This window comes from Felis catus, chromosome D3 (assembly GCF_018350175.1).
Source record: "Felis catus isolate Fca126 chromosome D3, F.catus_Fca126_mat1.0, whole genome shotgun sequence".
Lineage (NCBI taxonomy): Eukaryota > Metazoa > Chordata > Mammalia > Carnivora > Felidae > Felis > Felis catus.
The window spans coordinates 57,382,780-57,396,676 of record NC_058379.1 but is presented as its reverse complement, the minus strand read 5'-3'; the positions used below and the strand labels follow the sequence as shown (position 1 = coordinate 57,396,676).

The following is a 13,897-nucleotide window of genomic DNA, read 5'->3' as shown; positions in this document are numbered from 1 at the left end:
CACCATTTGAGACATGCTGAACACAAACGTTTCATTTAACTCTCAATTTTATCAAGTATTGTCCTTTTCCTCACATTTCGGATGATGCTTAGAGCTGCTCGATAGCTTGCTCATATACAATGAGGTTTGCTGAGACTTTAATTTGGGAGTTTGCAAAATGCGATACATAGAAATCAATTCTGTCAGCATAAAACAGGGGAACTGGGAAAAGGCAGGCTAAAAAGTGTCTGCCAGCTTTCTTTCTGCTTCCAGTTATGCCCTGAACTCGCCCTGCAGCGAGAAGAGGCCCGGCCTTTCTCAGAGATATCGGGTGCTTGGAACTCTGCCTGCCGAGTGAAGGTTTTATCCACTGCCTGGATCCCCACCAGGCACCTTGCCTCACAACACTCAAGTGCCCACCAGCATTCGGTTCTAACAGTGGGTCTTTGGATGCACTGGATCCCCATAGCCTGTGCTCCCCTCAGCCACTCACCACCTCCCTCCTGGATGAAGGAAAGCTGAGAAAGATGGAGCACCAGTGGTTCCAATGGCTTCTTTTGATCAGGGCAGGGTCACTCTAAAGAGAAAATGGCCCTCATTGGAGCCAGCCTTGCTGGGCTTAACTTCTCTCACCACAGCTGCAAGTTTGGGGCGTGTTCCAAAATGGTCTTTTTATCTCTTCCCTTGCCAAAGGCCCTGGAGGCCAGAGACATTTGTGGGACATGGCCCACATGTGGACATGGCCGCTTCAGCCTGAATAGCTTTCTGTCACACACAGGAGATGGCACTGTTCCGATCACCTTCCTCCCTTCCTCCCACCCCAGGCCAATCCCCACACTCCCACATGTGCCCCTGGCCCTTGGACATCCATCCAAGCATCATGGTCTTTGTGTATGGTGTAAGAAAGTGGTCTAGCTTCATTGTGTGGCATGTATCTGGCCAGCTTTCCCAACACCATTTGTTGAAGAGATTGTCTTTTTCCCACTGTAAATTCTTCCCTCCTTCATCACAGATTAATTGACCATAAAATTGTGGGTTTATTCCTGGGCTCTCTATTCTGTTCCTTTGATCTCTGTGTCTAGTTTTGTGCCAGTAACACACTATTTGATCACTATAGCTTTGTAACATATCATGATATCACTGATTGTGATGCTTCCGATTTTATTCTTCTTTCTTGAGATTGTTTTGGCTATTGGGGGTCTTTTGTCGGTCCATACAAATTATAGGATTATTTTTTCTAGTTCTGTGAAAAATACTGTTGGTATTTTAATAAATATTTCATTAAATCTGTAGATTGCTTTGGGTAGTATGAACATTTTAATATTTATTCTCCCGATCCATGAGCATGGTATATCTTCCCATTTGTTTGTGACATCTTCAATTTCTTTCATCAAGGTTTTATAGTTTTCAGAGTAGAGGTCTTTCGCCTCCTTGGTTATGTTTGGTACCTTATACTCCTAGGTATTTTATTCTTTTTTGATGCAATAGTACCTGGGGTTGTTTTCTTAATTCCCCTTTCTGCTACATTGTTATTACTGCATAAAAATGCAACAAATTTCTGTATATTAATTTTGTATCCTGTGACTGTACTGAATTCATTCATTGATTCTAGCAGATTTTTGGTGGAGTCTTCAGGATTTTCTATATATAGTATCATGTCGTCTACAAAGAGTGAAAGCTATACCTCTTCCTTACCAACTTTGACCCCTTTTATTTCTTTTTCTTGTCCAATTGCTGTGGCTAGGACTTTTCCATACTATGTTGAATAAAAGTGGTGATAGTGGACATCCGTGTCTCGTTCCTGGTCTTAGGGGGAAAGTTCTCCATTATTCACCATTGAGTGTGATGTCAGCTGTAGGTTTTTCACATTTGGCCTTTATGATGGTGAGGTATGTTTCCTCTAAACCTACCTTGTTGAAAGTTTTTATCATGAGTGGATGTTGTAGTTTATCAAATGCTTTTTCAGTATCTACTTAAAGGATTATATGGTATTTCTCCCTTTTTCTTCTTGATGTGATGTATCACATTGATTGATTTGTGAATATTTGAATACACATTTCTCCAACTAAGACATACAAATGACCAACAGATATATGAAAAAAATGCTCAATGTTACTAATCATCAATGAAAGGCAAATCAAAACCACAATGAGATATCACCTCACACCTGTCAAGATGGCTGTTACCAAAAAAAACCCAAAAAAACAAAATCAAAATCAAAACAAAACAAAACAAAAGACAGGAAGTGTTGGCAAGGACGCAGAGCAATTTGAGTTATGCACATTGCCGGTAGGAACACAAGCTGGTGCAGCTGCCCTGAGAAACAACATGGAGGTTCCTCAAAAGATTAAAGTACAACTACCAAATAATCCAGCAATCCTACTTCTGGGTATTTATCCAAAAGAACTGGAATCAGGATCTTGAAAAGACATTAGAATTCCCATGTTTGTTGCAGCACTATGTACCACAGGCAAAATGTAGAAACAATCTAGGTGACCACTGACCGATGAATGGACAAAGAAAATGTGGCACATACATACAATGGAATACTATTCAGCCTTCAAAATAAAGGGGGAAAGTCTGAAACATGTGACAACATGGGTGACATTTGAAGGCATTATGATAAATGAAATAAGCCTGTCACAGAAAAAGACATACTGTATAATTCTACTTATATGAGGTATCTAACAGTCAATTCACAGAATCAAAGAGGTGATGCTGGTTGCCAGGGGCTGAGAGGAGTGGAAATTGGGAGTGACTGATCAACAGGCATAAAGTTTCAGTTAAGCAACAGGAGTACGCTCTCAGAGATCTGCTATGCAACACTGTACCGACAGTCAACAAAAATTATTGTACACGTAATATTTATTAAGAGGTTAGATCTCATGGAGCGCCTGAGTGACTCAGTCAGTTGAGCATCCGACTTCATTTCAGGCCATGATCTCGTGGTTCGTGAGTTTGAGCGCCGCACTGGGCTCTGTGCTGACAGTTCAAAGCCTGGAGCCTGCTTCGGATTCTGTGGCTCCCTCTCTCTGCCCTTCCCCTGCTAGTGCTCTCTCTCACTCTTTCTCTCAAAAATAAGTAAACATTAAAAAAAAAAAAGAGGTTAGATCTAATGTTAAGTGTTCTTACTCCCATAAAATAATTTTTTTTTTTAATGCAATTCATAGGGTCACCTGGGTGGCTCAGTCAGTTAAGCATCTGACTTCAGCTCAGGTCATGATCTTGCGGTTCATGAGTTTGAGCCCCGCATTGGGCTCTGTGCTGACAGCTTGGAGCCTGGAGCCTGCTTCAGATTCTGTGTCTCCCCCTCTCTCTGTCCCTCCTCTGCTCATGCTCTGTCTCTCAATAATAAATAAACATTAAAAAATTTCTTCTTTAAAAACGCAATTCATAAGTTCCGGACAACACTATCTGCTACCAACATAGCAAATCTATTAGCCTAGTGCAGGGCACGCTCTCAGAAGTCAGACAGCAGGCTGGGACCCTCTCTTACTCAATGTTTTGCTCTTAAGCAATGGAAAGCACTAAAGGGAAATTTTCCTGAAAACTTTTCTTTAATTATTATTAAACATTTAAGTCATTTGAAAAGATCTAAAGAATACCACAACTAATTCCCATGCATCTATTATCCTACAGCTTAAGAAATAAGACCTTCCCAATAGAGTCAATGCCCCTATATACCTTCCCTATTTCTAGTACCTCACCCTCAAAATGCATAATTTATCATTCTATTTCTTTATACTTTTACTGCATATGCATGTACCCCTAAGGCAAAGTATAGGAGTTTTCTGCTTGGTCTGTTTTTTTTTTTTTTTTTTCATCTTTGACCTTCAATGTTACCACATGAATTCTGCAACTTGCCTCTTTCTCTCAACACCGTGGTCACCCATGCTGACCCATGTAGTTCTAATCCCTTCACTTTCCACTACCACCTTATATCCATTCTCCTGTTAATGGACATTTAGGCCCTTTCCAACATGGGGTATTCACAATACAGTTATAAATATGCTATTCTATTTTCACTTAGATAAAACCAAATATGGAACGTGTATGGAGGGACAAATTCTAAAGAAGTGTAAGCCTGCATGACCTGGAATGCAGGTCATCTATCTCAGCCTACAAGTCAAACTATAACACGGGGCACTAATATCCAGGAATATTTGAGTGTACTTGTGACCCTTCTAGAATCTTCTCACCAAAGGACATCTTTGGTAGCATGGTTTTGAAACATTCCTCATAACACTTGAGTATGTACGGGTCTTTCTCCTCTTGCTTTTGTCTCTGTGGTGAGATCGTTGAATGCATGTTCTGTTTGTTGCATTTCTATAGCCTTACCTAGAGGCTGAATGGCACATATTGAATAAAAAGCAAGTGGATGGATATCTTTCAACAGGAGGAAGGAATCACCACCTGCCCCCTCGTTGTTCCCACAAGGCTAAGTCTCAGTGGGAAGAAGTCAACACCACCACCTTCCTCAAAGGAGTTTTGGTACTTACCCCAAGGCATGCAGAAGAGAATCTCTCCCCCAGCTACAAGAACCATGAAGGGAACACCCGGAAAGTCAGTGTTTACACCTAACTCTGCATGCAAAATGAGAGTGCAAGGGCATGGCTCCGTCCCAGCAAACCCTCAAGAACAGAGTCAAGTGTTCAAACCCCACATAGTGCTGAAAACATCTTTCAAACCCCACATAGTACTGAAAGCATCACAAAGTTCTGCAAATGATATAATGGAAGAAACCGACCCCTAACCAAGGGGTCTGAGTAAGTGAGGCAGGGAAACCTGAGCCTGATATGCAGACAACTGGGCAGGAAGGAGAAGCAGGACACTGGCTTTAGGAAGACACTGTGGGCAGTGGTGGGCAGGGGTTTGGGGAAGAGGTGATTGCACTCATGAACAATCCAGGTGGGAGGTGCTGAGGGCCTTAGCAAGGACCTGGGGCTCCCATGTGGACTCCATGCTTCAGAAGGACTTGAGCAGAGCGGACGTAGGAGGATGTCATGCTTGCTCCACACGGCTATATATGACAGGACGAGACCCATGGCCGGACGTCATGGGGAGGCAGAGACAAGCTCAATACAGGGAGGAGCTTTTCAACAATTCAGAGGGATAGGTAGCTTCATCAGAGAGTGAGCTTTCCGTCACTGGACGTATTCAACTGGAGGCTGCAGGAGCAGGGTCAGACGTGGTAGGGAAGGGACCCCTGAACCTCCAAAGTTCCTCTCTGAACTGGGATTTGGAGTCTGGGTGGCTCAGTCAGTGGGTGGGCTGACATGGCCCGGCGGGCTTGTCGAGGGAGCATGATTGCTCAGAGAGCACCACAGTCACTGAGTGTGGCCTCGGGCTCATGAGCACCCCCCAGAACATCAACCCAACACGGGAGAGGAGGAGTGAGCCGGGATAGGAAGGAAGAAGGGGGAGGTTGCCAGCCTGTGCCTTTGCTCAACACATAAATATCCTGGTCAAATCTCCCTGAAAGAACGTGACCACAACTCATCAGCCCGCCTCCTCTATGTCCACGAGAGGAAAGGGGAACATTCTCATTCCCTCAAGATCACGGGACACAAGCTCCCACCCTCATTATAGAGGGATTGACAAGCACTAGACATTCTTTCTAAAGACAAAGTAACCATGTGGGAAAATGGCAAAATGGAGGTTCAGCATTCCCAGGGAGCGTCGTTAAAGACCTCACCTAATTACTTCCAGTTATGGAAAGAAAGAAGTCACTGGGATAAAAGGTACAGCATAGGGAATATAGTTGATGGTACTGTAATAGCTTTTTACAGTGACGGGTGTTAGCTACACTTGTAGTGAGCATAGTAGAACATGTAGACGTAGTGAGTCCCTATGCTGTACACCTGAAACTAACACTGTGTGTCAACTACACTTAAATTTAAAAAGATAGTGATGGGACACCTGGGTGGCTCAGTCAGCTGAGCTTCCGACTTCAGCCCAGGTCATGATCTCGTGGTTCATGAGTTCGAGCCCCGTGTCAGGCTCTGTGCTAACAGCTCAGAGCCTGGAGCCCGCTTCAGATTCTGTCTTCCTGTCTCTGTCCCTCCCCTGCTCATGCTCTGTCTCTCTCTCTCAATAATAAATAAATGTTAAAAAAAAAATTTTTTTAATAGTGATAGAATAAAGAGAGAATTACAACTGGAAAAAAAAACCTCACCTAATTAAAATTATCATACTTCAAAAAAGAAATAGTAAAATAAAATAAAATAAAATAAAATAAAATAAAATAAAATAAAATAATCCTACTTCAAACGCATATGGGAACCTTGCTGGGTGCAGCACAGCTGTGGAAAGCACAGAGGGCCCAAAACTGCCCTCGTGAGCTTGGCCAGTGCACACGTGGAGAGCGGAAGTTAGAGGTGGCCAACGAGAGTTCCCCTACTCCCCCAAAGAGAACTCTCCTTGTTCTATTGAGCCATGTGCCAGCGTGAATTACAGCAGACATAGGTGTAAAAGAGAAATTTTAATTTACACTGAAACTACTTCTTAGGAGATAACATCCTGATGTTCCGTGGAAGCAGGTAGCTCATGGTGTTCTGTGTTTTCTTTCAACACAGGGAGCACCTGAGATCCTACAGACAGGAAAGCTGGGGAAGAAAAATCCAAAGATGTATGCGTCAGGTACACTCCAAAGTTCACCTGTGAACAAGACAGCGGCAACAACAAGCCAGATTATTTTAGCAGTTGAAATAATTTTATAAATAATAATGATCAACTAAAATCAAGTCAGATCTTTAAAGACAGGTACTAGGATGTAGTGGGAAACAAGAATCCCAATTTCAGACAAAGATTGTCATGTATACTGTTCTTTCCCGACAGTCCCCCCCCACACACACCTGTTTTTCTCCTTCCTATATACCCTGAGCTTCTGGTAGGAGGGCTTGTGTCCTGCTCTCTGCTTCTGACCACGACCAGGCCAATTTCTGCTCTGTTCCCTGATGTAAAAACTATTTTGTGAAAGTAATAGCAAAATTCTGCATTTTCTTTGAGGTGATTTTGTTGTTGTTGTTGTGATGTAGGTTAAGTTCTCCAAACTCTCTAGAACAGAAATGGAAGGCCCAAAATAAAGAGCTGTGTGAGTCTACTCAGAGTTTGCCATCAATGCGAGTGAGTCAATAAGAACTCCCTGGAGCATGTGATGCACTCCCAGATCTGTTCATTCCTGTGATAACATCAGCTGGGTGCCCCCATGTTCCACGACCCAGGCTAGGGGCTGAGGCCAAATTAATTCCTTAAGATGTGTGCACATGTGGGAGAAGGGTACACAGGAACTTTCTGTACTCTCTTTGCAATTTATCCGTGAATCTAAAATTATTCCAAAATATTTTTTAAAAAATGAAAGCTGTGTGCACAAGAGAGTTACAGTGGTTCTCAGAAGTACAGTGATTTCCTTCCGTGCATCATAGTATTTGTGCACACCCATCCACTGTCCTCTGGCAACCTGCATGGCACAGATTCAAGGTCCTCACACCCTCAGGTGACACAGCCTGCCTCAGCTGAGCGAACAGACATGTTGACAAAACACTCAAGTGAAGACGATATCTACCCTGCGTCTGTAGGGAGACTGTGGCAATTAAATACTGTGAAACGAAACCCTGGTTTGGAGAAACATGGGAAACGATGTGCAACATTTTACCATGAGTTTACCTTCTAATTTATTGTTGGAGAGATATTGAATATTTATGTTAATTCAGTTAATTTTCAAGAAATGTTCCATGCAACCTTGATTGCTTACCTGACTTCCTAGAACTCCTTGCAAACAAAACCAGAAAGCCCTAGCCTGGACATAAATCTTCCTAAAGAATCAGGCTGTTAGAAATTCAGTTTCTATAACCTGGAATCCACAAAAACCACACCTAGTCATTCTAATCTTCAAGAAGATGATTTACAGCCTTCTCAGAGTGAAATTTACTGAATCTGCCTATGCAATTACTCTATTCACCACAGGGCATTTTACTCTCATGAGACACCCGTGGTGAAGAAAATAATGATCGAGACAATAAAATTACTTGGTTTATTTACTTATTTCTTATTTAAACCCTGTGTCTCTTCAACAAAATTTGAGAGCATCAAAAATACACATAAGACCCCCAAAAAGGAAGAAAATGGATGGAAAAGAAACCTAAGATGGTGCCATGGATGAGATCAGAACCTTAATGGTAGCCGATCAGCCTCAGAATGTCTCCGCGCTTCTCACACTTACACACCGTTATTACTCAGAACTACAGTTTGGGTGTAAATAACAAGCCAGGATCTTAAGATAGGATCTTAGGGGCACCTGGGTGGTTCAGTCAGTTATGCGTCAAGTGATGATCTCACTGTTTCATGAATTTGAGCCCCGCCGAAGGCTCTGCTTGGGATTCTCTTCCTCCCTCCCTCTCTCTCTCTCTCTCTCTCTCTCTCTGCCCCCCCCCAAATAAATAAATAAACTTAAAAAACAAAACGGGATCTTAAAACAGATGTCACAGTTTGCAATCATGCTTACTTTTCTCGCACGACTCTCAGAAAGCTTTTGGAAAACATTTTGGTTTCGCTGCCCAGTTTGCTGGTTGATGCAAATCATCTGGCATCTGTGACAAGGACCTAAAACCTAGAGGGGGCGAGAAGGGAAAAGACAGCGTTGCCGTGAAAGTGGCCAGACGCTCCTTGTAGTGCGGGGAGGAATCTGGGTCCAGGAGGACTGGTTGTCAGAGGTGTTCTCTGGGCCCACTCACACAGCAATGCTCACTACTCTGCTCTGACTGCTAGAAGCCAGAAAGCAGCCGCTCCTCACACAGTCCTGGGGGATCATCCATGTTTGTTCATCAACTGAAAGACTGCTGCTTGCGGGCTTTGTAGACAAAGAAAAGAGTTGTTGTGAATCTCGGAGGGTTATCAGAGAATCTTGGAGATTCTCCCAGGAAGAAAAGAACTAACTGGTTGGAGGGTAAACTAGGAGAAGATAAACACCCACGGGCCCAGCACTGACTCATCAGAAAGAACCTTACTGTGTCCGTGTCCTTTGACCCAGAAACTTCGCTACTAGGAATTTCACTCAAGAAAAGAACCCCAAGTACAAACACAGGTTCGTGTACAATCTTTCTCATGTTGTTTGTGATCAGGGAAACCTGAGAGCATCTTAAACATCAAATAGTAGAGAACAATGGCTTCACTACAGGTATATGAATATATCGTGCAGGTATTAAAATTAATCTATAAAGGGTTTTAAATGGTAAATACTTATTTTTATAAGTAAAATAAGCAGGAAAGAAAATTACATGTGTATTCACACATACACACACACACACACACACACAGCTTCTTAACAAGGGTCATCCTGTTGGTCTGCCACGAGCAAGACTTGCTCTATAGCGAGAAAAATCTCCCACAAATGTTAACACAAAACAAGAAAGCCTGCAGCTTAGCAGTGACGAGACGCTGCTTTTGTTGCACCTACAAAAAGGGCGAAGGGACTTGATTTTCACATTTGCTCCTCTGCTCACTTGGGGGCAAACACCAAGTACGCACTGAAACTAGAAACGGCTAAATCTGGATGTGTCTTGGCCTGTTCCTAGCACTCGCCTTCTGGCTGGTGGACCTTAAACCAGTGGAAATACAACCTCAAGGTAGCACCAAAGTCAAGGCTCCCAGGCCTCCGCAAGCAGCTGGAGTGTGCTGTACAGGGCTCCGCCCAGCACTCGCCTTGACACTGAGCAGACCTATGACCTCTCCAGGCCTCATTGCCTCACTCAGCCCCTTCGCTTGATTTGGTGAGGATTCCAGACACTATTTCTAGGATGCCACGCCCAGGATTCTTGTGCATGAGAATGTCTGAGATGGAAAAAGACTGCCTCGAGATAGAACACTAAGCCCTCCAAGAGCAAGTACAGAACACGCTACCTCCTCTGCCTAGAAAACTATGGTTCCCAGGCCAGGCTCCCTCTGGCCCTGCAGAGCTATGTCCCACAGAATGGACGTCCCACCAGCCCTGGGCCTGGGCCCCAGCTGCCACCTGACAGATAGCATTTCATGTAAAACTCCTGTCGCTTTGGCCAAAAGGCTCTCTTAAAAGTTTCTCAAGCTGGCAGAGGGAAAAATATTTTCCAGATACTTTTTTCAAACACCAAGGCGAAGAAATCAATTTTCTTAAAACATCATCACTTTTTAAGCATTTTTCTCTAGCCCTCTCATCCATTGGCATTTAAAAAAAATTGCTTACTAGTATACATGTTCTTTGAAAAATAACTCAAACTATACAGAGCAGCTTTAAGAGTTAAAAAAAGAAAGCACTCAGGGTGCCTGGGTGACTCAGTCAGTTAAGCGTCTGACCTAGGCTCAGGTCACAGTCTCGCGGTTCGTGAATTCAAACCCTGAGTTAGTCTCTGTGCTGACAGCTCAGAGCCTGGAGCCTGCTTTGGATTCTGTGTCTCCCTTTCTCTGCCCCTCCCCACTTGTGCTCTGCCCCCCCCCTCTCCCCCCAAAATAAATAAACATTTAAAAAAGGTATAAAGAGAAAGCACTCAGCAGCGGCCTCCCTCGCTGTCCTGAGAGGCAAGTGCTGCTGATGTGGCTATAGATCCCTCCAGACTGCAGCTCGGAGCTGGACACAACCACACATGCACCCGTGCAACACACTCCCAGAGCTCTCAGAGGCCGCGGGGTGTCTTCCCTGATTCCATTACTCCACAATACACACTGGGCGCCCTCCATGTCTATACACAGAGACCACCTACCTCATCCTTGGGCTTGAGATTTTCATGATGGCCTGGCATTCCTGTGGGGTGATGTTCTATGAAGCCAAGTTCTACTAGCCAGTTTCTAATTCTTAGCTGTTAATAATTTTGCAGTGAAGGTCTTAATCCACATAACCCTATTTGCTGTTTAAAACTTGGGGGGAGGGGGTTTGATCTCTCTAAATGAGATTATAAAGCCAACGGGTATAAAAGTTTTTATGATTTGATGATACCCAGTGAAAAATGACTTTCTAAAAGAGATGTGCTAAGCCTTTTTGCATTGCAACAGCCTCAGCCTGAGTATTATCATCGGCAAACATCTTTTAAGCATTTAGTTTTTGCAAGGCATAGTACTAACTACAGTTCACGCTTTTTAGTGCCTGCACAGGACTACACTGTCTGAATATAGCATAATCTATTTAAACAATCTCCCTTTTATGGATATTTCTGATGGCCTCCAATTTTTCATATTTCATGTTTTCGTTTGGGGGCTCCTGGTTTGCAAACTTTTTTTTTTAACATTTATTTTTGAGAGACAGAGCAAGACAGAGCACAAGTGGGGGAGGGGCAGAGAGAGAGGGGGGACACAATCTGAATCAGCCCAGGCTCTAAGCTGTCAGCACAGAGCCTGACGCGGGGCTCAAACTCATGGGCTGTGAGATCATGACCTGAGCCAAAGTCGGAAGCCTAACCAACTGAGCCACCCAGGTGCCCCTCAATTTTTCATATTTCTAAAAGCATTACAATAAATAAACTTGTAATAGAACTCTGCATACTTGTACAGGTGTATTTTATGGACTAGATTTCTATAAGTGAGATGATTAGGCCAAAGGGCAGGCATATTTTAACTTTTACTAATGAATGTTTATTAAGAACACTGATCTAAAGAAAACAAAGCATTGGGACGCCTGGGTGGCTCAGTTGGTTAAGCAGCCAACTTCGGCTCAGGTCATGATCTCGCGGTCCATGAGTTCGAGCCCCACATTGGGCTCTGTGCTGTCAGCTCAGAGACTGGAGCCTGTTTCGGATTCTGTGTCTCCCTCTCTCTTTGCCCCTCTCCTCCTCATGCTCTGTCTCTCTCTCTCTCAAAAATAAATATTTTTAAATTTTTTAATAAAAATTAAGGAAAGCAGAACATCTCAGAAAAATTCCTTAAAGAATCTTCCTTGTATTTATGGCCCCAGGTAGCTGACAAACTGCAGATGCTATTGTTGCCAAGTGACAACAGTGTCAGAATTGTCTGACAGTGACAATAAGCTCATTCTAGTTCCTTCTCTCTCCTCCCCCTTTCTTCCTTTTCTTCTTCCTCCTTCTCTCCATTTATCAAACAACAGGTATTAATACCTACTCTGCATCAGGCAGGATACATAAGAGCAAGTGTTTTAAAGACACAGCAGGGACAGAGAAACAGGAAATGAGGAAGAGAAGAGTAAGTCAGATGCAGGGGTGAGGAGGAACAGCAGGAGGGCTGGTGCCAGAGAGAGGCCTGTGGGCGTCACTGTCTGGGAGAGAAGAGATTGTTTTTTCAAGGAAGAAAAGCTGCCAGGATAAGAGGAGGTTTGGGGAGGTAAGTGGATACAAAAAATTCTTTGGGACTTCTTCATGCCGTGAAATTTGAGTGCCGTCCACAACCCTAGACCTCCACCATTCTTCCAGGAAGATTCAAGTGACTGCCTGCTGCTTTTCTGGGTACCACAGTGGTGTTCCTTCCAAGTGCAGAGCCGGGACACAAGATAGCCCCAAGGTAGACGGTGAATACCAAGATTAATAATATTACTATTAAGATAATATCATCCCCCACTAAAGTACCAAGGACATTCTGTGCAGATGACCCATCCTTCTGTCCCTAGCTATTCCTTGTCTTTCCTGTCCATTCATTCTCTCGATGGTTATTGAGCACTGACTCTGGGCCAAGACTGTTCTGGGCCCTAGAGGTACAGCTGAACAAAACATACTAGTCCCCACCCTCGTGTGCTCTGAAGGAATAAGCAGGTGCTATGCCTAAGAGCCTGACCTTCCCAAGGAGGTGCCATCTGAGTGGAGACCCTGAAGTGGCTGCAGGAAGAACACGCCAAGCAGAAGGGACCCGCTGAGACAGGAAGCTTGGCGTGTTTAGGAAATGTAGAGAAGGATGGTGTGGCAGGCAACGGGAGGGCTAGAGAGGTCAGAGGGATCAGGTCTCAGGAGCCCTGTTGTCCCCAAGGAAGAATGTAGGTTTTAGCCTAAGGCTCTCTCACATTTTTTCAAGCCCACAGCACTGTTTGGGGAGCCCGGAGCCTGGGGAGAGAGGGCAGGGGGCAGCTTCACCTCTCTGACTGTAAGCTCCTCCACAAAGGCCAACAAGGCAGGAAGCCATGGCGTGGGAAGAAGGTAGAGTGGTGGCCACGGGCACTGAGGGACCACTAGACATCTGGGTCCTCCTCCACCAGCACCAGACATCAGGAAAGTGCAACAGGTTCCAGGAGGAGAATGTTCCCATAGACACAAGCATTCTAAGAAAACATAGTTTAAGCCCAAACATAATTATGAGATGGAGGCGGCACTGAGCCCTGACCACCTGTAGGAGCACCTTCTCTCTGTCCCACAGGCAACTGACTGCTGCCACCCTCGTAGGGAATAAGAGATGGATCCTTCCAAGGGGAGTCCCAGAATGCAGATGTCACAAACCCCCCAGCTGAGGCTTTGCGGGTCAGAGTCAAAGACAGGGGATTCCCACCTGCCACCGGCCAGGCCACCATCCTGGCCACAGACGGAGGTCAGTCTCCATCGGCAACCCTTGAGGGAGGATAACTGAACATCCCCGACTCACCTGGAAACGCAAGGAACCGACTGAAATCTCATCCCACGTCTCTTCTTCAAAAGCGCTTGTTCCACTGGTAATAATATTGGCACGGAAACGCGAGATGAGTTCTTTCATCGGGAATAATTCCTCCTTTCCATTCGCATCACTGTTTAAGACATGCCAAAAGGGGGGTAGTGGGAAGAGCAGACAATGGAGGCGCAATTATCCAACCTTTCTAGCCCTTGATGCCTGACTTCATCAACTATTCTCAGGCCTGAGCCTAGATGATCAGAACCAGCTTCTACCACAAGTGTTAAGACCAGCAGACACGCATCCGTTAGGCAGACCTTGATGGTGTTCCATGGGAGATGATCCCATCTCCATGGACAGGCCCACAAGAGGCAGT

At 44.5% G+C, this 13,897-nt stretch overlaps 1 protein-coding gene across 5 annotated transcripts in view; it reads right to left on the bottom strand.

Annotated features, from left to right (window-relative positions):
• Positions 1-6,441: 6,441 nt before the first annotated feature.
• MOCOS (molybdenum cofactor sulfurase) overlaps positions 6,442-13,897 on the bottom strand; it is a 56,230-nt gene continuing 48,774 nt past the window's right edge. For 3 of the 5 annotated variants that reach the window (XM_023241876.2, XM_023241878.2, XM_045042102.1), the window contains 3 exons: positions 13,519-13,657; positions 8,483-8,587; positions 6,442-6,636 (listed from right to left, as the gene is read on the bottom strand). In XM_023241876.2, coding sequence (XP_023097644.2) covers positions 6,484-6,636; positions 8,483-8,587; positions 13,519-13,657 — 397 coding nt within the window. In that variant the 3' untranslated portion in view covers positions 6,442-6,483. The remainder of the gene's footprint in view (positions 6,637-8,482; positions 8,588-13,518; positions 13,658-13,897) is intronic. The other 2 variants (XM_045042101.1, XM_045042100.1) reach the window with 2 other exon arrangements.